Genomic DNA, 26,939 nt, shown 5'->3' with positions numbered 1-26,939 from the left:
TGTGGATACATCTGTCTGGTGTAAGACAAGGTAACACACACATGTCTGTGTAAGACAAGGTAACACACACTGGTGTGTGGATACATAACACACACTGTGTGGTGTAAGACAAGGTAACACACACTGGTTTATGTGTGGATACATCTGTCTGGTGTAAGACAAGGTAACACACACTGGTTTGTGTGTATGTGTGGATACATCTGTCTGGTGTAAGACAAGGTAACACACACTGGTCTATGTGTGGATACATCTGTCTGGTGTAAGAGAAGGTAACATACTGGTCTATGTGTGGATACATCTGTCTGGTGTAAGACAAGGTAACACACACTGGTTTATGTGTGGATACATCTGTCTGGTGTATGTGTGGACATCTGTCTGGTCAAGGTAACACACACTGGTCTATGTGTGGATACATCTGTCTGGTGTAAGACAAGGTAACACACTGGTTTATGTGTGGATACATCTGTCTGGTGTAAGACAAGTTAACACACACTGGTTTATTTGTAGATACATCTGTCTTGTGTAAGACAGGGTAACACACACTGGTCTATGTGTGGATACATCTGTCTGGTGTAAGACAAGGTAACACACACTGGTTTATGTGTGGATACATCTGTCTGGTGTAAGACAAGGTAACACACACTGGTCTCATCTGTCTGGTGTACAAGGTAACACACACTGGTTTATGTGTGGATACATCTGTCTGGTGTAAGACAAGGTAACACACACTGGTTTATGTGTGGATACATCTGTCTGGTGTAAGACAAGGTAACACACACTGGTCTTATGTGTGGATACACACACTGGTCTGTCTGGTGTAAGACAAGGTAACACACACTGGTCTATGTGTGGATACATCTGTCTGGTGTAAGACAAGGTAACACACACTGGTTTATGTGTGGATACATCTGTCTGGTGTAAGACAAGAACACACACTGGTCTTATGTGTAACACACACTGGTTATGTGTGGATACATCTGTCTGGTGTAAGACAAGGTAACACACACTGGCCTATGTGTGGATACATCTGTCTATGTGTGGATACATCTGTCTGGTGTAAGACAAGGTAACACACACTGTTAAGAACACACACTGGTCTATGTGTGGAGGTAACACACACTGTGTGTGATACATCTGTCTGGTGTAAGACAAGGTAACACACACTGGTCTATGTGTGGATACATCTGTCTGGTGTAAGACAAGGTAACACACACTGGTCTATGTGTGGATACATCTGTCTGGTGTAAGACAAGGTAACACACACTGGTTTATGTGTGGATACATCTGTCTGGTGTAAGACAAGGTAACACACACTGGTCTATGTGTGGATACATCTGTCTGGTGTAAGACAAGGTAACACACTGGTTTATGTGTGGATACATCTGTCTGGTGTAAGACAAGGTAACACACACTGGTTTATGTGTGGATACATCTGTCTGGTGTAAGACAAGGTAACACACACTGGTCTATGTGTATACTCTGTGTGTAAGAACACACACTGGTTTATGTGTGGAACACACACACACTGGTCTATGTGTGGATACATCTGTCTGTGTAACACACACTGGTTTATGTGTGGATACATCTGTCTGGTGTAAGACAAGGTAACACACACTGGTATATGTGTGGATACATCTGTCTGGTGTTAGACAAGTTAACACACACTGGTTTATGTGTGGATACATCTGTCTGGTGTAAGACAAGGTAACACACACTGGTTTATGTGTGGATACATCTGTCTGGTGTAAGACAAGGTAACACACACTGGTCTATGTGTGGATACATCTGTCTGGTGTAAGACAAGGTAACACACACTGGTCTATGTGTGGATACATCTGTCTGGTGTAAGACAAGGGTATGTGTGGACACACTGTATGTGTGGATACATCTGTCTGGTGTAAGACAAGGTAACACACACTGGTTTATGTGTGGATACATCTGTCTGGTGTAAGACAAGGTAACACACACTGGTCTATGTGTGGATACATCTGTCTGGTGTACGACAAGGTAACACACTGGTTTATGTGTGGATACATCTGTCTGGTGTAAGACAAGTTAACACACACTGGTCTCTGTGTGGATACATCTGTCTGGTGTAAGACAAGGTAACACACACTGGTTTATGTGTGGATACATCTGTCTGGTGTAAGACAAGGTAACACACACTGGTCTATGTGTGGATACATCTGTCTGGTGTAAGACAAGGTAACACACACTGGTCTATGTGTGGATACATCTGTCTGGTGTAAGACAAGGTAACACACACTGGTCTATGTGTGGATACATCTGTCTGGTGTAAGACAAGGTAACACACACTGGTTCTATGTGTGTGATACATCTGTCTGGTGTAAGACAAGGTAACACACACTGGTCTATGTGTGGATACATCACACTGTCTGGTGTAAGACAAACACACACTGGTAACACACTCTGGTGTAAGACAAGGTAACACACACTGGTTGATGTGTGGATACATCTGTCTGGTGTAAGACAAGGTAACACACACTGGTCTATGTGTGGATACATCTGTCTGGTGTAAGACAAGGTAACACACACTGGTCTATGTGTGGATACATCTGTCTGGTGTAAGACAAGGTAACACACACTGGTCTATGTGTGGATACATCTGTCTGGTGTAAGACAAGGGTAACACACACACACTGGTTTATGTGTGGATACATCTGTCTGGTGTAAGACAAGGTAACACACACTGGTCTATGTGTGGATACATCTGTCTGGTGTAAGACAAGGTAACACACACTGGTTTATGTGTGGATACATCTGTCTGGTGTAAGACAAGGTAACACACACTGGTCTATGTGTGGATACATCTGTCTGGTGTAAGACAAGGTAACACACACTGGTCTACACTGGTCTATGTGTGGATACATCTGTCTGGTGTAAGACAAGGTAACACACACTGGTCTATGTGTGGATACATCTGTCTGGTGTAAGACAAGGTAACACACACTGGTCTATGTGTGGATACATCTGTCTGGTGTAAGACAAGGTAACACACACTGGTCTATGTGTGGATACATCTGTCTGGTGTAAGACAAGGTAACACACACTGGTCTATGTGTGGATACATCTGTCTGGTGTAAGACAAGGTAACACACACTGGTTGATGTGTGGATACATCTGTCTAGTGTAAGACAAGGTAACACACACTGGTCTATGTGTGGATACATCTGTCTGGTGTAAGACAAGGTAACACACACTGGTTTATGTGTGGATACATCTGTCTGGTGTAAGACAAGGTAACACACACTGGTCTATGTGTGGATACATCTGTCTGGTGTAAGACAAGGTAACACACTGGTTTATGTGTGGATACATCTGTCTGGTGTAAGACAAGGTAACACACACTGGTCTATGTGTGGATACATCTGTCTGGTGTAAGACAAGGTAAACATCTGTCTGGTGTAAGACACACTGGTCTATGTGTGGATACATCTGTAACACACACTGGTCTATGTGTGGATACATCTGTCTGGTGTGGATAAGACAAGGTAACACACACTGGTCTTATGTGTGGATACATCTGTCACACACTGGTGTAAGACAAGGTAACACACACTGGTTTATGTGTGGATACATCTGTCTGGTGTAAGACAAGGTAACACACACTGGTTTATGTGTGGATACATCTGTCTGGTGTAAGACAAGGTAACACACACTGGTTTATGTGTGGATACATCTGTCTGGTGTAAGACATGGTAACACACACTGGTCTATGTGTGGATACATCTGTCTGGTGTAAGACAAGGTAACACACACTGGTTTATGTGTGGATACATCTGTCTGGTGTAAGACAAGGTAACACACACTGGTGTGGATATGTGTGGATACACACACTCTGTGTGGATGTGTAAGACACACACTGGTCTATGTGTGGATACATCTGTCTGGTGTCAGACAAGGTAACACACACTGGTCTATGTGTGGATACATCTGTCTGGTGTAAGACAAGGTAACACACACTGGTCTATGTGTGGATACATCTGTCTGGTGTAAGACAAGGTAACACACACTGGTCTATGTGTGTATACATCTGTCTGGTGTAAGACAAGGTAACACACACTGGTCTATGTGTGGATACATCTGTCTGGTGTAAGACAGGGTAACACACACTGGTCTATGTGTGGATACATCTGTCTGGTGTAAGACAACACACTGGTAACACACACACACACTGGTCTATGTGTGGATACATCTGATAACACACACTGGTTTATGTGTGGATACATCTGTCTGGTGTAAGACAAGGTAACACACACTGGTCTATGTGTGGATACATCTGTCTGTCTGTGTAAGACAAGGTAACACACACACACACTGGTTTATGTGTGGATACATCTGTCTGGTGTAAGACAAGGTAACACACACTGGTCTATGTGTGGATACATCTGTCTGGTGTAAGACAAGGTAACACACACTGGTCTATGTGTGGATACATCTGTCTGGTGTAAGACAAGGTAACACACACTGGTCTATGTGTGGATACATCTGTCTGGTGTAAGACAAGGTAACACACTGGTCTATGTGTGGATACATCTGTCTGTTGTAAGACAAGGTAACACACACTGGTCTATGTGTGGATACATCTAACACACACTGGTTATGTGTGGTGTAAGACAAGGTATGGTCTATGTGTGGATACATCTGTCTGGTGTAAGACAAGGTAACACACACTGGTCTATGTGTGGATACATCTGTCTGGTGTAAGACAAGGTAACACACACTGGTTTATGTGTGGATACATCTGTCTGGTGTAAGACAAGGTAACACACACTGGTCTATGTGTGGATACATCTGTCTGGTGTAAGACAAGGTAACACACACTGGTTTATGTGTGGATACATCTGTCTGGTGTAAGACAAGGTAACACACACTGGTTTATGTGTGGATACATCTGTCTGGTGTAAGACAAGGTAACACACACTGGTCATGTGTGGATACATCTGTCTGGTGTAAGACAAGTTAACACACTGGTCTATGTGTGGATACATCTGTCTGGTGTAAGACAAGGTAACACACACTGGTCTATGTGTGGATACATGTGTCTGGTGTAAGACAAGGTAACACACACTGGTCTATGTGTGGATACATCTGTCTGGTGTAAGACAAGGTAACACACACTGGTTTATGTGTGGATACATCTGGTGTAAGACTGGTGTGTGGATACACTGAAGACAGGTAACACACACTGGTCTATGTACCTTGACATTTGATCAGTGAACATGCTAGCAAATGACTGTTATTTAATCACTTACAACAGCAGCCAAATGAGATTTCATTAACAGCTGATGGAGTAAAATCCAAATACAGACAAATACTGACGCCAGAGTGATATATAATTTATAACAGTCAGTGATATATAATTTATAACAGTCAGAGTGATATATAATTTATATATATAATGTTTAACAGTCAGAGTGATATATATAATTTATAACAGTCAGTGATATATAATTTATAACAGTCAGTGATATATAATTTATAACAGTCAGTGATATATAATTTATAACAGTCAGTGATATATAATTTATAACAGTCAGTGATATATAATTTATAACAGTCAGAGTGATATATAATTTATAACAGTCAGAGTGATATATAATTCATAACAGTCAGTGATATATAATGTTTAACAGTCAGTGATATATAATTTATAACAGTCAGTGATATATAATGTTTAACAGTCAGTGATATATAATTTATAACAGTCAGTGATATATAATGTTTAACAGTCAGTGATATATAATTTATAACAGTCAGAGATATATAATGTTTAACAGTCAGAGTGATATATAATTTATAACAGCCAGTGATATATAATTTATAACAGTCAGTGATATGTTATTTATAACAGTCAGAGTGATATATAATTTATAACAGTCAGTGATATATTTATAACAGCCAGTGATATATAATTTATAACAGTCAGAGTGATATATAATTTATAACAGCCAGAGAGATATATAATTTATAACAGCCAGAGAGATATATAATTTATAACAGTCAGTGATATATAATTTATAACAGTCAGTGATATATAATTTATAACAGCCAGAGAGATATATAATTTATAACTGTCAGTGATATATAATTAATAACAGTCAGTGATATATAATTTATAACAGTCAGTGATATATAATTTATAACAGTCAGTGATATATAATTTATAACAGCCAGAGAGATATATATATAATTATAACAGTCAGTGATATATAATTTATAACAGTCAGTGATATATAATTTATAACAGTCAGTGATATATAATTTATAACAGTCAGTGATATATAATTTATAACAGTCAGTGATATATAATTTATAACAGCCAGTGATATATAATTTATAACAGCCAGTGATATATAATTTATAACAGTCAGTGATATATAATTTATAACAGCCAGTGATATATAATTGATCCTTTTGAACAGAACACAACATTGTAGTGAAACATTGGGGAGTTATCTCCCCTGGTTAGGACTCACGACCAACATTTAGTGCCAAACCAGTCTCTCGACTCCTAATAAATGAACTGAACAGACATGAGTGAAAACCACAGCACCACTTATTTAGTCAAGAGTACGGAGGACCTAGATTTCTAATTTTAATTTGTTTATGAAACTCATCACATGATAAATGATTTGTGTAAATGATATTAAGGATGTATGAAAGTAGTGTATGACTGGAAGTAGGACATAATTCAATATGAAATACATTCCAATATGATATAGGAGATACTTTTTATATACCTAAGTTACCTTTAATTGTTTTTATGTTTTGTCGAGATTTTGCTTGTGGACTAAAAGTTGTGACGATATATTGAAATTCATGTCACAGTCTGATTGACAGACAACAATTTTACTATTTTTCTCTTGCTAAGGCACTTCTGTGTGTTATTCTAGAGGTCTTTCAATGAAATTTTGTACGGATTAACATAACAGACTACAATACATATGACCTGTCTACATCAAACACTTTCTAATGTTTACGGCAATAGAAACATCGGGTTTCTCTATGGATTTTGGAAAAAAAGGACTTTTGAGTGAAAATTCTTAAATCATTAAAAAAATTATTCCCTTGTGTTTCTCAGACAAGAAAGTCTCTAAAAAGTTAATATCAGACCATGATCAAATACTGAATTTAAACTTTTTCACAAGACATTGATGTTTTTGGTTTTTTATATGTTGATAAATGTAAAAATTGAAATTGTGTTGTTTGACATTCTCTACCAATGACACTTTGTGCTATCAAGGAATGTCTCAAGCCTCTTGTATGTTTAATACACTAAAATCTAAACAAGATGTGTTTATGAAAACCTATGTCACCCCTTGCAACAAAAACAAAAGGTCTTGTCACAAGGAATGCACATGCCAAATATGAAAGCCCTACATGTTACAGTGTAATGGTTATGGCCAATTATTCAAATGAAGGTCAAAGGTCACAGTCAAGGTCACATGGTCAAATATGTAAATTATGGCTTCCATAGTGACAACATAATGTAGTTCTACATTTATGGTTTCCATAATGACAACATAATGTAATTCTACATTTATGGTTTCCATAGTGACAACATAATGTAGTTCTAGATCTAATGTTTCCATAGTGACAACATAATGTAGTTTTACATCTAATTTTTCCATAGTGATGTGATTATTTATACCTACATGTATCAATGCGACAATCACATAATAAACATGATTATGTGACCTTACCTTTAAAACATCCGTTTTATTCAGCAGTATTCGTGGGACCCTTGTCATGACATTCCTTGTCTGGTTACCTGTATCAACATTCATGTGTAAAGCCATCATGATGACGGTAAACTCAACAAGGGAAACTAACATCTTCAAACTGTCAGTATATATTGCTGATACATTTACATAGGATCTGAGGGATTAGGAATTCATGAAAAAGGATTTAATTCAATAAACTTGAAATATTCTTAGTGTCCTAAAACCAATCATTGTTGATCGATAGAACAGCACCATTGCATTATAGGGTAATTTGTATGCACCCCACATCGGTTTAAGGCAGATCTACTAAAAAAACTGTTTGTATACTCACCAGTAAGATCAAAGTAGTTTTGGTATACACCAATTCTTGTGTCAATTGTTACGGCTTTTAGTCCAAGAATGTTTGGTGCTCCAGCAACCATCTTTGCGATGGAATCCTTCTTGAATTTCTTGTATTTAAAAAATTCCATCACCAACTGTAAATAATATGACATGAGAATGACAATACGTAAACCTGAAATGTTCTGATGTTTCACTTTCTTTTATTGATTGCAGCTCAATGCAGCATATGTTTGAATGAAGACGCACTCTGGGGTCATATATTTCCTACACTTTTTATAGTGTCAAAGTTTTGATGTTCATTGAATCAAGGCTGATATATGAAAGTTGATGTCAGAATAACGTGGATTAATTGTATATAACTGATAGTGATGTAACCCCGGTAAATATTAGCAGCAGTAAACCACTCGACTAGAGAGAACCCCGGTAAATATTAGCAGCAGTAAACCACTCGACTAGAGAGAACCCCAGTAAATATTAGCAGCAGTAAACCACTCAACTAGACAGAACCCTGGTAAATATTAGCAGCAGTAAACCACTCGACTAGACAGAACCCTGGTAAATATTAGCAGCAGTAAACCACTCGACTAGACAGAACCCTGGTAAATATTAGCAGCAGTAAACTACTTAGCTAGAGAGAACCCTGGTAAATATTAGCAGCAATAAACCACTCGACTAGACAGAACCCTGGTAAATATTAGCAGCAGTAAACTACTCAGCTAGAGAGAACTCTGGTAAATATTAGCAGCAGTAAACCACTCAGCCAGAGAGAACCCTGGTAAATATTAGCAGCAGTAAACCACTACTAGACAGAACCCTGGTAAATATTAGCAGCAGTAAGCCACTACTAGACAGAACCCTGGTAAATATTAGCAGCAGTAAACCACTCGACTAGACAGAACCCTGGTAAATATTAGCAGCAGTAAACCACTCGACTAGACAGAACCCTGGTAAATATTAGCAGCAGTAAACTACTCAGCTAGAGAGAACCCTGGTAAATATTAGCAGCAGTAAACCACTACTAGACAGAACCCTGGTAAATATTAGCAGCAGTAAACTACTCGGCTAGAGAGAACCCTGGTAAATATTAGCAGCAGTAAACCACTCAACTAGACAGAACCCTGGTAAATATTAGCAGCAGTAAACCACTCGACTAGACAGAACCCTGGTAAATATTAGCAGCAGTAAACCACTCGGACTAGAGAGAACCCTGGTAAATATTAGCAGCAGTAAACTACTCAACTAGACAGAACCCTGGTAAATATTAGCAGCAGTAAACTACTCGGCTAGAGAGAACCCTGGTAAATATTAGCAGCAGTTAACTACTCGACTAGACAGAACCCTGGTAAATATCAGCAGCAAGTAAACCGCTCGACTAGACAGAACCCTGGTAAATATTAGCAGCAGTAAACCACTCGACTAGAGAGAACACCGGTAAATTTTAGCAGCAGTAAACCACTCGACTAGAGAAAACCCAGGTAAATATTAGCAGCAGTAAACTACTCAGGAGAGAACCCTAAATATTAGAGAGTAAACCCTCAACCAGGTAAATATTAGCAGCAGTAAATCACTCGGACTAGAGAGAACACCGGTAAATATTAGCAGCAGTAAACTACTCGGCTAGAGAGAACCCTGGTAAATATTAGCAGCAGTAAACCACTACTAGACAGAACACTAATAAATATTAGCAGCAGTAAACCACTCAGCTAGAGAGAACACCGGTAAATGTTAGCAGCAGTAAACCACTCGGCTAGAGAGAACCCAGGTAAATATTAGCAGCAGTAAACCACTCGACTAGACAGAACACCGGTAAATATTAGCAGCAGTAAACCACTCAGATAGACAGAACCCTGGTAAATATTAGCAGCAGTAAACCACTACTAGACAGAACCCTGGTAAATATTAGCAGCAGTAAACCACTCGACTAGACAGAACCCTGGTAAATATTAGCAGCAGTAAACTACTCAGCCAGAGAGAACCCTGGTAAATATTAGCAGCAGTAAACCACTCAGCCAGAGAGAACCCTGGTAAATATTAGCAGCAGTAAACTACTCAGCCAGAGAGAACCCTGGTAAATATTAGCAGCAGTAAACCACTCGGCTAGAGAGAACCCTGGTAAATATTAGCAGCAGTAAACCACTACTAGACAGAACCCTGATAAATATTAGCAGCAGTAAACCACTCAGCTAGAGAGAACACCGATAAATGTTAGCAGCAGTAAACCACTCGGCTAGAGAGAACCCAGGTAAATATTAGCAGCAGTAAATCACTCGACTAGAGAGAACACCGGTAAATATTAGCAGCAGTAAACCACTCAGATAGACAGAACCCTGGTAAATATTAGCAGCAGTAAACCACTACTAGACAGAACCCTGGTAAATATTAGCAGCAGTAAACCACTCGACTAGACAGAACCCTGGTAAATATTAGCAGCAGTAAACTACTCAGCCAGAGAGAACCCTGGTAAATATTAGCAGCAGTAAACCACTCAGCCAGAGAGAACCCTGGTAAATATTAGCAGCAGTAAACTACTCAGCCAGAGAGAACCCTGGTAAATATTAGCAGCAGTAAACCACTCAGATAGACAGAACCCTGGTAAATATTAGCAGCAGTAAACCACTACTAGACAGAACCCTGGTAAATATTAGCAGCAGTAAACCACTCGACTAGACAGAACCCTGGTAAATATTAGCAGCAGTAAACTACTCAGCCAGAGAGAACCCTGGTAAATATTAGCAGCAGTAAACCACTCAGCCAGAGAGAACCCTGGTAAATATTAGCAGCAGTAAACTACTCAGCCAGAGAGAACCCTGGTAAATATTAGCAGCAGTAAACCACTCGGCTAGAGAGAACCCTGGTAAATATTAGCAGCAGTAAACCACTTGGCTAGACAGAACCAAGGTAAATATTAGCAGCAGTAAACCACTCGGCTAGAGAGAACCCTGGTAAATATTAGCAGCAGTAAACCACTTGACTAGACAGAACCAAGGTAAATATTAGCAGCAGTAAACCACTCGGCTAGAGAGAACCCTGGTAAATATTAGCAGCAGTAAACCACTTGACTAGACAGAACCAAGGTAAATATTAGCAGCAGTAAACCACTCGGCTAGAGAGAACCCTGGTAAATATTAGCAGCAGTAAACCACTACTAGACAGAACCCTGGTAAATATTAGCAGCAGTAAACCACTACTAGACAGAACCCTGGTAAATATTAGCAGCAGTAAACCACTACTAGACAGAACCCTGGTAAATATTAGCAGCAGTAAACCGCTCGACTAGACAGAACCCTGGTAAATATTAGCAGCAGTAAACCACTACTAGACAGAACCCTGGTAAATATTAGCAGCAGTAAACCACTACTAGACAGAACCCTGGTAAATATTAGCAGCAGTAAACCACTTGGCTAGACAGAACCCTGGTAAATATTAGCAGCAGTAAACTACTCGGCTAGAGAGAACCCTGGTAAATATTAGCAGCAGTAAACCACTCGGCTAGACAGAACCCTGGTAAATATTAGCAGCAGTAAACCACTCGGCTAGAGAGAACCCTGGTAAATATTAGCAGCAGTAAACCACTTGGCTAGACAGAACCAAGGTAAATATTAGCAGCAGTAAACCACTTGGCTAGACAGAACCAAGGTAAATATTAGCAGCAGTAAACCACTTGGCTAGACAGAACCCTGGTAAATATTAGCAGCAGTAAACTACTCGGCTAGAGAGAACCCTGGTAAATATTAGCAGCAGTAAACCACTCGGCTAGAGAGAACCCTGGTAAATATTAGCAGCAGTAAACCACTACTAGACAGAACCCAGGTAAATATTAGCAGCAGTAAACCACTAGAGAGAACTTCTCTTTAGCACAATTGAATGGTTGTGCATTTGACAAGTTAGCCAGCCCTCTCAAGTTTGAATTGTAGCAGAGGCATTTAAAAAAATAACAAACTCTTTTATACAGGCTCCCATGTAGGGACGGAGGAGTAATAGCCTTGAACCAAAAGCATGGCTGTAACCCCTTGAAACTGGAGGACAAGCTCTTTCCTGTAGGGGGAGTATGTATTCCTATTAACCGCAATACATCACAGGTACAGGAGATCTATTTCTCAATATTTTTAAGAATAGAACAAATATTGCGAAAAATGGATACAGTGAAAAATGACCCATAGCATGACTTGTTGAAAAACATATCCAACAGTAAAATCTTAAATAATAACTATCAAAAGACAACAACAACAACAACGACAACGACAACGACTAAAACCAAAATAAACCCATAAACAATATTTGATTGTACTAGGTGTAAAGATTCCTACCAAATATTGTCAACAAAATGTTAGAATCTGTTTTAAACTGTGAAGTAATCACACAAGCCGTTTCCCACTCAAAATGGTTCGAGGATGACTATTGTCAAGTGGAAGAAAATCATACATGACATACAAATACTTCTGTAACAGTACAGGTGTAAAAAACTATTTGTCTATGTTGTAATAGTACAGGTGTAAAAGACTATATGTCTATGTTGTAATAGTATAGGTGTAAAAGACTATTTGTCTATGTTGTATTAGTATAGGTGTAAAAGACTATTTGTCTATGTTGTAACAGTACAGGTGTAAAAGACTATTTGTCTATGTTGTAACAGTACAGGTGTAAAAGACTATTTGTCTATGTTGTAACAGTACAGGTGTAAAAGACTATTTGTCTATGTTGTAACAGTATAGGTGTAAAAGAGTATTTGTCTATGTTGTAACAGTACAGGTGTAAAAGACTATTTGTCTATGTTGTATTAGTATAGGTGTAAAAGACTATTTGTCTATGTTGTAACAGTACAGGTGTAAAAGACTATTTGTCTATGTTGTAACAGTACAGGTGTAAAAGACTATTTGTCTATGTTGTAACAGTACAGGTGTAAAAGACTATTTGTCTATGTTGTAACAGTATAGGTGTAAAAGAGTATTTGTCTATGTTGTAACAGTACAGGTGTAAAAGACTATTTGTCTATGTTGTAACAGTACAGGTGTAAAAGACTATTTGTCTATATTGTAACAGTACAGGTGTAAAAGACTATTTGTCTATGTTGTAACAGTACAGGTGTAAAAGACTATTTATCTTTGTTGTAATAGTACAGGTGTAAAAGACTATTTGTCTATGTTGTAATAGTACAGGTGTAAAAGACTATTTATCTTTGTTGTAACATTACAGGTGTAAAAGACTATTTGTCTATGTTGTAATAGTACAGGTGTAAAAGACTATTTGTCTATGTTGTAATAGTACAGGTGTAAAAGACTATTTATCTTTGTTGTAACATTACAGGTGTAAAAGACTATTTGTCTATGTTGTAATAGTACAGGTGTAAAACAGTATTTGTTTTTGTTGCAATAGTACAGGTGTACAACAGTATTTGTCTCTGTTGTAATAGTACAGGTGTACAACAGTATTTATCTTTGTTGTAATAGTACAGATGTACAACAGTATTTATCTTTGTTGTAATAGTACAGGTGTACAACAGTATTTATCTTTGTTGTGTTTACCTTTGCATCATCAAAATACTCAAATATGAAAGGATAGCAACCAATGATTTTTCCAAATTTGACATCGGGTATCCCAGCTTCCTTCAGGTATACCATCACAGGCATCACATCCTGCTCCAGGTTTAGCTTCACAAGGCTATTTGAAGCATGTTGTATTGTTTCCACCTTTCCAAGATTCACATTCAATTGCACCAGATACTTAAGTACATCCGACTTTGGCACAAAAGGTGCCAAATTATAGGAATCAATAATAAATGGAGAAGCTGGCAGTGGACTCTTCAGAAGGTCACTATACTGATCTGTATAACTGTCTAGAGGTTTGGTGTTGTCTGGAGAAGCTGGCAGTGGACTCTTCAGAAGGTCACTATACTGATCTGTATAACTGTCTAGAGGTTCAGTGTTGTCTGGAGAAGCTGGCAGTGGACTCTTCAGAAGGTCACTATACTGATCTGTATAACTGTCTAGAGGTTTGGTGTTGTCTGGAGAAGCTGGCAGTGGACTCTTCAGAAGGTCACTATACTGATCTGTATAACTGTCTAGAGGTTCAGTGTTGTCTGGAGAAGCTGGCAGTGGACTCTTCAGAAGGTCACTATACTGATCTGTATTACAGTTTGGACTGTTGTCACCATCATTCACAGCTGTTAAAAGGTCACATTCATTAACAAAAGGTTTAACACTCCCACGATGACCCTTGACCTCTGCTTCCTCTCCAATCTTGTCTTTATTAACTCTGAACTCACTAGTACAGAAATGTCTCAAATTAACAAAAAATATGGAATTATATTTAAAGGTAGTTTGTGATAGGTTATTGAAACATAACACAGATGTTTTTTGTTTTTCTAGAATTGACAGCCTTATAGATTTAACAATATCAACTCTACCGATTCTGATAGTGCATTCAGAGGAAACTTTGTAATGCTGCCATTTTTTATCCTGATGAGCTATATCATTACAAGAGAATCTGATCATGTTGTCATCCAAAGGTGTGTGCAGCTGATTTTCTTTTGGAGGAAAAGGTTTGATGTTAATGGATCTCTCCCAACAAAAATGACAAATCCTGACATAAGTGTTGAAACTCCTGTACATCTTTCTAAATCTGCCATCCAGTCGATAGGAGGGTCTGTAGGCTGCCATGTCTGGAGAGAGCAAAGCCTCTATTAGATTACCTGAAAGTATCAACATTTATGCATGTTCATTAAAGCATCAAAACATTTAGGATCCTATACAGATGGGAATGTTAGACCAGAAATATGCCTGTTTAACATGAATGTTTCAACTTCCATGCAGTTATATGAAAGTGTATGATTAGAAATTGTCAATAGGTTCAAAACTTATCAAATGTGATCCTTTGACCCTCTTTACTATCAGTGGAAAGTCACATTTACTGTCAGCTAAAAGTCACGTTTACTGTCAGCTAAAAGTCATGTTTACTGTCAGCCAAAGTCACATTTACTGTCAGCCAAAAGTCATGTTTACTGTCAGCCAAAGTCACATTTACTGTCAGCTAAAAGTCATGTTTACTGTCAGCTAAAAGTCATGTTTACTGTCAGCCAAAGTCACGTTTACTGTCGGCTAAAGTCACATTTACTGTCGGCCAAAGTCACATTTACTGTCGGCTAAAGTCACATTTACTGTCAGCTAAAAGTCATGTTTACTGTCAGTTAAAAGTTATGTTTACTGTCAGCCAAAGTCACATTTACTGTCAGCCTAAGTCACATTTACTGTCAGCTTAAAGTCATGTTTACTGTCGGCTAAAGTAACATTTACTGTCGGCTAAAGTCACGTTTACTGTTGACTAAAAGTCATATTTACTGTCAGCTAAAGTCACATTTACTGTCAGCTAAAGTCACATTTACTGTCGGTTAAAGTCACATTTACTGTCAGCTAAAGTCACATTTACTGTCAGCTTAAGTCACATTTACTGTCAGCTTAAAGTCACGTTTACTGTCAGCTTAAAGTCACATTTACTGCCAGCTAAATCACGTTTACTGTCAGTGGAATGTCACGTTTGCTGTCAGCTTAAAGTCACATTTACTGTTGGCTAAAGTCATGTTTACTGTCAGTGGAATGTCACGTTTACTGTCGGCTAAGTCACATTTACTGTCAGCCAAAGTCACGTTTACTGTCAGCCAAAGTCACCTTTACTGTCGGCTAAAGTCACATTTACTGTCGGCTAAAGTCACATGTACTGTCGGCCAAAGTCACATTTACTGTCAGCTTAAAGTCACTTTTACTGTCAGCTTAAAGTCACGTTTACTGTCGGCAAAAGTCATGTTAACTGTCGGCTAAAGTCACGTTTACTGTCAGCCAAAGTCACATTTACTGTCAGCTAAAAGTCATGTTTACTGTCCGCTAAAGCCACGTTTACTGTCGGCTAAAGTCACGTTTACTGTTGACTAAAAGCCACGTTTACTGTCGGCTAAAGTCACATTTACTGTCAGCCAAAGTCACATTTACTGTCAGCTAAAGTCACATTTACTGTCGGCTAAAAGTCATGTTTACTGTCGACTAAAGTCACATTTACTGTCAGCTTAAAGTCACGTTTACTGTCAGCTTAAAGTCACATTTACTGTCGGTTAAAGTCACGTTTACTGTCAGTGGAATGTCACGTTTACTGTTGGCTAAAGTCACATTTACTGTCAGCTAAAGTCACGTTTACTGTCGGCAAAAGTCATGTTAACTGTCGGCTAAAGTCACGTTTACTGTCAGCCAAAGTCACATTTACTGTCAGCTAAAAGTCATGTTTACTGTCGGCTAAAGCCACGTTTACTGTCGGCTAAAGTCACGTTTACTGTTGACCAAAGTCACATTTACTGTCAGCTAAAGTCACATTTACTGTCGGCTAAAAGTCATGTTTACTGTCGTCTAAAGTCACATTTACTGTCAGCTTAAAGTCACGTTTACTGTCAGCTTAAAGTCACATTTACTGTCGGCTAAAGTCACATTTACTGTCAGCTAAAGTCACATTTACTGTCAGCCAAAGTCACATTTACTGTCGGCTAAAGTCACGTTTAGTGTCGACTAAAGTCACGTTTAGTGTCGACTAAAGTCACGTTTACTGCCAGTGGAATGTCACACAGGGTCATATAAAGATATGTATTCCTGACCTTGATCTTCATTTTTTCACAAGTCATTCGGAATATACATCTTAGGAGCTTTCATCACATGCACCTGTGGTTAACAGTATAAGACTGAAGACCGAAGTTATAAACAGACAAATACATATAATATGCGACATTATTTCGAGCAATGGTGGACATGATCTCAAGGAATAAGAATCCAAAGTCAGTGCAACAAACAATATCAGTGATATGATCGACTTGTTGATTATTTGTAATAGGTCTAGTCAACAAATATATATACCTTTAACTCATTGTACTTTGTCATTCAGCAGTTCAGAGAAGCACGCATCAGACACACGTGTGTAGCGTTTGACAGATTTTTTTGTTTAGTCAAAAGAGTTCTTTGAAGGGCAAATAACTCGTTCGTTGAAGGTCTACATTTAAAAAATATAATTTAACGTCATCACGAATTATATCTGTTGTGGCATGCATAGAGTTCTTATTAGTTTAAAATGAAACGCTATACATATCTTTCAATTGGTCAGGCAATGTTGTTCATTCCTATTTTTAACCCCTTTACCGCTAAACAAGGTAGACAACTCGAGGTCTGTGAAGGCAGTAGTGGTTGAAGGTATCACTCGTGACAAGTAATGTACAGAGCATACGTAGAGGCGTTAAGAATGACTTCTACCAAAACATCATCGAATCTGAAAATTGTTATGTTTGTCGGGTCGGCAAGGGATGGAAGACTTGGAGAAAGAGTGAAGCAGTTTATGGTGAAGCAACTGGAATCCAGACAATATGATATTAGTGTTATTGGTAAGTTGGGTCTGTCGGATTAGAGGATACGTTAATTAGAACTTGTGGTTTTACACTACTGATGCTGATCATAATCTTAAGCCATTTCATATAATATTATGAATTATAGACCAAGATAACCTAGAATTTCGATTCTCTTGTGCCGTAAGTTAAATCTTTTAACGGTAAACATAGTTTCCTTTTCTATACAAGGTGACAAGGCTTTGGTGATAGGCCGGGTGAATATGTAGAATGATGTGCAGCAATGCATATGTAGGCCTAGTATACGTATGTAAACACTCTGTTTAAATTGCAGACCGAACATGATTACATTTAGGTGATTTATTTACATGACTATCTTAGACCTAGATATGAAAAATGTTTTTTTTTTTTTTAAATTTTTGTAGATGTAGTGCTTTGAATGTTTACAGTATATAGAACCAGTAAGCCTGTTGCTCCTGACGTGCACGTTAGGGTCAGTTCGTGGCTCCAGGCGTGCACGTTAGGGCCAGTTCGTGAATCCTGACATGCATATTAGGACCAATTCGTGCCTCCTGACATGCAAGTTGGGGCCAGTTTGTGCCTCCAGACATGCACGTTAGTTCCAGTTCATGCCTCCTGACATGCAAGTTGGGGCCATGTAGAATAAGGACGGGTGATTAAATAGAATGCCTAATTATTGTTGTTTACACAAAGGCTTGTTCATATGATACCAATGTAACAGGTGACAATGTAGAACATGCAAAATTCATTCCACATGTATATATATGTAACAAGTCTTTTATTGAAAAATGCCTGTGATGCGATTCAAACACCCAGGATATTTGGCTAAACCTAGTATTATGCTCAACCGATTCCAATCAAGCAAAAATAAAAAAAATCTCTCTTGTTGAGTGGCTAGTATCACATTTACCATGGTTTCAAATATACCAAAATGCTGATGCACAGGTGCTAAATACAGATACGTTACATGATATATAGTGACTTTTGTAGGAGTCTAGTACATTTGGCACTGTGAAAGTTACTGATATCTGTGTTGTATATTCCAGGATTAGAAGAATCTGGTGTAGCCCAGTTTTGTACCAAATTATCACAAGTGCACCATAAGATCTGTTTCTAGTTATGCACTAATTACCATCAAAGGAGGTCATTTCATAGGTTTTTCCCAGACTTTCACTATCATGGAATCCGATCTTAAGCAGCCTGTGTTTTATAGGTGCCACTGACTGTAGCTATCTTTCGTTAGTTAAGATGTTGTATTTTATTTCAGAAATAAAAGTCATGATACTCGCCATCTGTCATGATGAATTACGCTCTGTGGGAGAAAAAATTATTGAAGATATATATTCGTTTATTTTAAACTGTCAAGATAAAATAAAGAGAACATCAATGTTCTTTATTGATGTACATACAAACATCAATGATGTTTATTGATGTACATACCAACATCAATGTTGTTTATTGGTGTACACACAAACATCAGTGTTGTTTATTGATGTACATACAAACATCAATGATGTTTATTGATGTACATACAAACATCAATGATGTTTATTGATGTACATACAAACATCAATGATGTTTATTGATGTACATACAGACATCAGTGTTGTTTATTGATGTACACACAACATCAGTGTTGTTTATTGGTGTACATACAGACATCAGTGTTGTTTATTGATGTACACACAAGCATCAATGTTGTTTATTGATGTACATACAAACATCAATGATGTTTATTGATGTACATACAGACATCAGTGTTGTTTATTGATGTACACACAACATCAATGATGTTTATTGGTGTACATACAGACATCAGTGTTGTTTATTGATGTACACACAAACATCAATGATGTTTATTGGTGTACACACAAGCATCAATGTTGTTTATTGATGTACATACAGACATCAGTGTTGTTTATTGATGTACATACAAACATCAGTGTTGTTCATTGATAATCATACCAACATCAATGTTATTAATTGATGCACACACAAACATCAGTGTTGTTTATTGATGAACATACAAACATTAGTGTTGTTTATTGATGTACGTACAAACATCAGTGTTGTTTATTGATGTACACACAAACATCAATGTTGTTTATTGATGTACATACAGACATCAGTGTTGTTCATTGATAATCATACCAACATCAATGTTGTTAATTGATGCACACACAAACATCATTGTTGTTTATTGATAATCATACAAACATCAGTGTTGTTTATTGATGTACATACCAACATCAGTGTTGTTTATTGATGTACACACAAACATCAATGTTGTTAATTGATGCACACACAAACATCAGTGTTGTTTATTGATGTACATACAAACACCAGTGTTGTTTATTGATGTACATATCAACATCAATGTTGTTTATTGATGTACACACAAACACCAGTGTTGTTTATTGATGTACACACAAACATCAATGTTGTTAATTGATGCACACACAAACATCAGTGTTGTTTATTGATAAACATACAAACATTAGTGTTGTTTATTGATGTACACACAAACATCAATGTTGTTCATTGATGTACATACCAACATCAATGTTGTTCATTGATGTACACACAAACATCAGTGTTGTTCATTGATGTACATACCAACATCAGTGTTGTTCATTGATGTACATACCAACATCAGTGTTGTTCATTGATGAACATACAAACATCAGTGTTGTTAATTGATGAACATGTACGGCATTATAGAAATTGTAGAAATATCTCCTTTTCCAACCAGATTCCATTACTACAAGTCTAATTGTCAAAAAGTTAGTTGATTTTTTTGCTTTGTTTCTTATTTCTTTACACCCTATGAACAAGGATGTATCAGGTTTGGATGGTGGAGGAAAGCTGAAGTTCTCAGAGTGAAAACACCTACCTGCGGCCAATAGTTATACTGACTGGCCCACGTTGGTCGTGAACTCCTGACACAGAGGTGGAGACCTTTGATAAAGATGGTCAACTTTGGTTTAACCTTCAGTATGAAGCAGATAATCAATTTCATGACTTGACTTACAGATTGAGGTGTTTGCCAACAGCTTTGAGCAAAATCATCTGAGCATATGTTATTTTGTTTTTCTGTTTGTCAAAATTAATGTTACATTTCAAACATTTTTCTTGCAGATGCAGCCGATAACGAATTTAGTATGCTGAATAAACCAGTGTTTTTTTATGGTAAAGATAGAGAAGGAGCTCCACCATTTCTGGTGGAGAAGGAGAAACTTGTCAAGGAAGCAGATGCTTATGTGATTATCTCCCCTGAATACAACCACTGTATACCACCAGGTCTCTCAAACATGATTGACCATTTTGGAGGCAGTTGTTTCTCCAAGAAACCAAGTGGCCTTGTCACATACTCAGCAGGTAAGTGGTGCATAATTATGAGGGTTTTTTTAGAACTTTTGAATTGACATTTTTTTCCTTTTCTTCGTAATTTAAACAGTTTCAAACTATAGATACCTGTTTCCCACTGATCTCTGTAAAACATGAATGTAGGAATGTATTACAATAGAATTAAGTTGTATTGTAATCTATTCTATTTTTAGTCCACCAGGGGGAGGGATTTTGATGACTATGTCCTTGTTAGACTTTCCATCCTTGCCAAATTTCATCGTTTTTTTTTAAAACAGGGCAATATGGAGGGATGCGTGCAGCCATGCAACTAAGAGCACTGACTGGAGAACTAGGATGTCTCAGCGTGTCCAATATATTTGGTATACCTTCTGCCCAGAAATCTCTAGATTCTGAAGGAAACCCGCTCAATGAACACATGGAATCTGGTGCAAACAAATTGCTTACCCAGTTGGACTGGATGGCATGGGCAATGAAAAATCATCGTGCCGTTTCAAACGTAGACTTTTAATACAGAGTCATGAGGGTTTAGTTTTAGATGATATGCTTTACTTCAAAGAAAATTTGAGGAATTTATATATTTTTGAAAAGAATTAGTTTGGAATAGTGGTGGATCCCAAGGTCATGTAGTTGATTTAGTATGTGTTTATAATCTTCATTATGCAGACCTGTTCTACACCACTAACGTCATTATTTAAGTTTGTGTAGGTGTGGTAGAATCAACTTGCCATTATTTAAGTTTGTGTAGGTGTGGTAGAATCACTATTAGTTGAAATTTTAATTTTATTTTCTATTTTTGTTTCTGTCTTATTACAGTTTTGAAAAAAATATATCAATACCTGGAAAATATCTGCGTACCACACTTCACGAACTTTAGATCTTATCAGTGATATGAGTTGAAAAAGTGTTGATACCTTTATGGTGTCCCACCTAAACTTTAGGTTAGTTCTTAGTTCCATATGAAAAAAAATAAAAGCTTACTGGAAACCATGTATAGCACAACAAATTTCTGTACATGAAAAATTACAGAGATACTACATCTAAATCAAAGCTGAAGTATATCAATTTTACCAACAGAGTCACTTTATTGTTATCGCAGAGACAATGGTAAACAAGATGTTTTTTCGTGACATATAAGGATGTAGAGAAGATATTTACCTTGCACAAATCTCACCATTCTTTGTAAAATCTAGAACGTCCCTATTTAGTGGATATAATTTTGCCTTTTAAAAACTGGAACTAAATATGACTTCATTTTGTATCATGTAACTATCCAAAAAGATTTGTATAATGTAACTATTACTAGAATTTGTATAATACGACTATCAAATTGGAAACATAGATCTGACCTTCAATGTATTATTTGTCTATTAACATTAATCATTTCATTAAAATTAATTTTCAAGTTAATCACATGCATATATTTTACAAGACAATAAAATGTGTTTTAAGGTATTTTCATTCAAGATTCAAAGCACTTGATGTCCTATTAATTAAAACAGAAAGGTAACTACATCAAAAACCCATTAAAATGTTCCAGGACTATTGGTAATATATGAGTGAGAATTGATGATCAGGTTTGGTGTATTTACATTTCTAGATGTTTAGTTTATAGTTTCTAATTGAAACTGTTATTGTATGTAGTGTTGTTTTTTTTTTTTCATTGTTTACATATACATTGTAGTTTGCTGACTATGTACTTACTTCTGAATAATTTACATTTAATTTCATCTTTGCTGATTTTTAATTAAGTTTATATAGTGTTTGTATGTGATGTTCAGTGTCTGGTTATATCTTTTAGCTCTGTTTATGCTCAGTAATATTTTCACACACATTTACAGCAAATAAAAAAAATTTCCCTGAGCTAAAAAGTTTGCAAATTTACCCCAAATAAAGCAAAGATCAGGAATATTTGTGTGATTTCAAAAAGTCATCAGTACATTATCCTATACACTTTATAAAGGCAGAGACAGCCTATGAAATTCAACTAGATAAAAAAGAATACACAACTTGTGGTAGTTTCAAGTATCAGATACAGTTTTTATACATATGTATCACCCTGTTAATACACAATTATCTCCACAGTGTAAGCTTATTTTTTCATACAGAGAATAGAGCCAGTTCCATATGTAGGAGCTTGGGTTGATTTGCAAATATATTACACTTGAACTGAAAGGTAAAAATCTCAATCACAACGAGCTGAGAATGATCCTGTCCTGATCAAGTCCTCGGGGCGAAACCAGTAAATATATAGTAAAAATACACTACTCTTATCATCCTGAGCTTGATGCAATTGATTTTTACCTTTTAGTTCCGACTACTTTTCAATCGCCCGGCATACCTGGAAGTATCCAAGCTAGGGATAACAGAACCAACACCACAAGAAGTACGGCATTGGTTGTATTCCCTCCTGGATATTTACACTTGAACTGGGTACATCTTTGACCTCTGTACGTGGTATCTTTTGTTGGAAAACTGCCTATTGGTATTAAGATTTAAATAACTTATCAATTAATAATATTTTGAAATATATGGTTATACACAGTATTGAAAAGGTATGCTTATAGAGAATTTTTGCAGAAAAATGCTTTTTTATTTCATTTTACCGATCAGTGATACTCTGAAAACTTGAAAACGAGCAAACTACAAATAGAACCTTATCCAGAAATTAAGCTTGTATTTTCTTATTATTATAGAAATTAGCCACATCTTATTTTCAAGTTTTTAGGATAGTGTGTAATGGAAATTTAACCTTCACTCATTCACAGTACTGCAATGTTATATTACATGTATGATATAAGATAATATGTACAGGGTATTATTTCACCGTCAACAGGGTACTTGTATCGAAAATAAAATCCTACAGTGAATTACAATTTTTGTATATCTGGTGGGCCATTGTTCAGGATAATGTTGTCATTATTACAAATCTCATCTCACAAATAATTCTTACGTCCTGTTTCAAATCTCTACTATAAAATCATGAAATTCATATTCCTTGAATTCAGGGGTACTCTAAATTCACACATTTACTTGTTCACCATACACAGTATATGGATTATAGTAGTACATACAGTGGGGTTTGTGAGCAAGATATATCTATGAAATAAACAACGAGAGTGCCATTTTAGGTCAGCTGCGAAAAATCTGATGATGATCAATAGGGATCACTTCTGGCATCAATCAATTTATTCACAAAAAACTCTGAATTGGTTTCAAAGAAATTTTGCAGAAACTTTCCCTGACCAAAGATGAACAAAATAATGAATTATATGGTCCCCATCCCACAGGGCCCTGAGGGGCAGGGGTCTGAGGGGCAGGGGCCTGAGGGGCAGGGCTATAAGTGGGCAGATTGACTAGGATTTCACAAATCTTCTCAACACCCAGATATGGTAGAATAAAATGCCTTCATTGATGGAGGCATCTTTAGGTGTTTTACTCTTCCATTGGAACCCTTTGTGATCCTGGCTGACCCCCAGGGGCTGATGGGCTGGTCCAGGTATGGTAGAATAAAATGCCTTCATTGATGGAATCCTCTTAAGGTGCTTTAATTACCAAAGGAGATCGAAGGAAGTTGATTTTACTGTAATTCTCACAGAAAAATTGCATCTTTAAGCAAAATTGGAAATAATTTTGTAAGAATTGTTATTAGTAAAGGATGACAGTTTTGATGGTATGCAGGTATTGACACTGACTGACTATCATCAATGTCACAATTTCTTTTTCATGACACTTGAAAGCTACTTATCCTTTAACCTTTAAAATCAATATTGCTTATCTCAGGTGATCAGCAACGTCGCTAGGCCTCTTGTTGGAAAACCATAAAATGTAAGCTCCACGAAAATATATGATTTCAGAGTATATGTTAATTATTTCTTTATTCCTATTAATATTCTATACATTAAATATAATTACATCATATAATATCATATCAGATATGCAAATTAATGTCACTTTCTGGTTAATATCACATTTTCTTGAAAGAATGATTTTTACCCTATTTATATTATCTTTATATAGATTTTTACATTCAAGATCTGCTGGTTGATGTTCATAATTATATTTGTATCATATTTTTTTTGTGAGTTACAAATAGATATGTTTTTAAACCATATAATAGTTGATTGTTGTGAATGCAGCTTGGTCAGAAATATTTGTAACGTTATATTTCAGGCACTTTCACTTTTTTTGTCTAAAGTTTACCACGTAGATTACTCAAGGATATATTCATACAATGTACATTATATGTATGCTTCCTCCAATCAGCTAATAGCCTAACTTTCGGAAATCTTTTCCATCAATTTGAAAGTAATCATACATATTTGGTGGTGTTGAAATATATTGTGCCTTAAACTGTCACCACCCCATCCTTGGTTACATCCATATTGCATAAAGACTGCTGGGGTTTTATTTTAAAGTCATGATTGATCGCGTACTAGGAAGTCATGTCACTTTAAATTGGTAAACAACTTTACTGAAGTCAAGATTGATGGTGTCACTTCAATCAGGAATCAACATTAACAAAAGTAAACATTTATCGTGTACCTGGTACCTCACAAAATTATTGGAGACATTACTGAAATAACAAGCCAAAACTGACAGAATTATTGAGGATTTTACTGAAATTACACGGCACAACTGACAGAATTATTGAAGATTTTACTGAAATTACACGGCACAACTGACAGAATTATTGAAGATTTTACTGAAATTACACGACACAACTGACAGAATTATTGAAGATTTTACTGAAATTACACGGCACAACTGACAGAATTATTGAAGATTTTACTGAAATTACACAGCAGAACTTTCAGAATTATTGAAGATTTTACTGAAATTACACGACACAACTGACAGAATTATTGAAGATTTTACTGAAATTACACGGCACAACTGACAGAATTATTGAAGATTTTACTGAAATTACACGGCACAACTGACAGAATTATTGAAGATTTTACTGAAATTACACGGCACAACTGACAGAATTATTGAAGATTTTACTGAAATTACACGGCACAACTGACAGAATTATTGAAGATTTTACTTTACACGGCACAACTGACAGAATTATTGAAGATTTTACTGAAATTACACGGCACAACTGACAGAATTATTGAAGATTTTACTGAAATTACACGGCACAACTGACAGAATTATTGAAGATTTTACTGAAATTACACGGCACAACTGACAGAATTATTGAAGATTTTACTGAAATTACACGGCACAACTGACAGAATTATTGAAGATTTTACTGAAATTACACGGCACAACTGACAGAATTATTGAAGATTTTACTGAAATTACACGGCACAACTGACAGAATTATTGAAGATTTTACTGAAATTACACGGCACAACTGACAGAATTATTGAAGATTTTACTGAAATTACACGAAACTTATTGAAGATTTTACTGAAATTACACGGCACAACTGACAGAATTATTGAAGATTTTACTGAAATTACACGGCACAACTGACAGAATTATTGAAGATTTTACTGAAATTACACGGCACAACTGACAGAATTATTGAAGATTTTACTGAAATTACACGGCACAACTGACAGAATTATTGAAGATTTTACTGAAATTACACGGCACAACTGACAGAATTATTGAAGATTTTACTGAAATTACACGGCACAACTGACAGAATTATTGAAGATTTTACTGAAATTACACGACACAACTGACAGAATTATTGAAGATTTTACTGAAATTACACGGCACAACTGACAGAATTATTGAAGATTTTACTGAAATTACACGGCACAACTGACAGAATTATTGAAGATTTTACTGAAATTACACGGCACAACTGACAGAATTATTGAAGATTTTACTGAAATTACACGGCACAACTGACAGAATTATTGAAGATTTTACTGAAATTACACGGCACAACTGACAGAATTATTGAAGATTTTACTGAAATTACACGGCACAACTGACAGAATTATTGAAGATTTTACTGAAATTACACGGCACAACTGACAGAATTATTGAAGATTTTACTGAAATTACACGGCACAACTGACAGAATTATTGAAGATTTTACTGAAATTACACAGCAGAACTTTCAGAATTAT

At 36.6% G+C, this 26,939-nt stretch overlaps 2 protein-coding genes across 2 annotated transcripts; one reads left to right on the top strand and one right to left on the bottom strand.

The window, feature by feature from the left end:
• Positions 1 to 7,084: 7,084 nt before the first annotated feature.
• On the bottom strand, positions 7,085 to 15,663 carry LOC132549892 (uncharacterized). The gene is made up of 5 exons (XM_060213865.1): positions 15,648 to 15,663; positions 13,613 to 14,778; positions 8,080 to 8,224; positions 7,728 to 7,795; positions 7,085 to 7,117 (listed from the first exon to the last, which is right to left on the bottom strand). The coding sequence occupies exons 1-5, from the start codon at positions 15,661 to 15,663 to the stop codon at positions 7,085 to 7,087; spliced, it is 1,428 nt and encodes a 475-aa protein (XP_060069848.1).
• Positions 15,664 to 17,319: 1,656 nt separating this feature from the next.
• On the top strand, positions 17,320 to 21,608 carry LOC132549891 (NADPH azoreductase-like). Its single transcript, XM_060213864.1, has 3 exons — positions 17,320 to 17,493; positions 20,614 to 20,853; positions 21,120 to 21,608. The coding sequence occupies exons 1-3, from the start codon at positions 17,325 to 17,327 to the stop codon at positions 21,350 to 21,352; spliced, it is 642 nt and encodes a 213-aa protein (XP_060069847.1). The 5' UTR covers positions 17,320 to 17,324; the 3' UTR covers positions 21,353 to 21,608.
• The last annotated feature ends 5,331 nt before the right edge of the window (positions 21,609 to 26,939 follow it).

Source organism: Ylistrum balloti, unplaced genomic scaffold (assembly GCF_031769215.1).
Source record: "Ylistrum balloti isolate Yb309-2 unplaced genomic scaffold, AGI_CSIRO_Ybal_v1 Utg370086, whole genome shotgun sequence".
NCBI classification, from domain to species: Eukaryota; Metazoa; Mollusca; class Bivalvia; order Pectinida; family Pectinidae; genus Ylistrum; species Ylistrum balloti.
The sequence above is the reverse complement of the archived record's forward strand: the minus strand, read 5'-3'. Positions and strand labels throughout refer to the sequence as shown.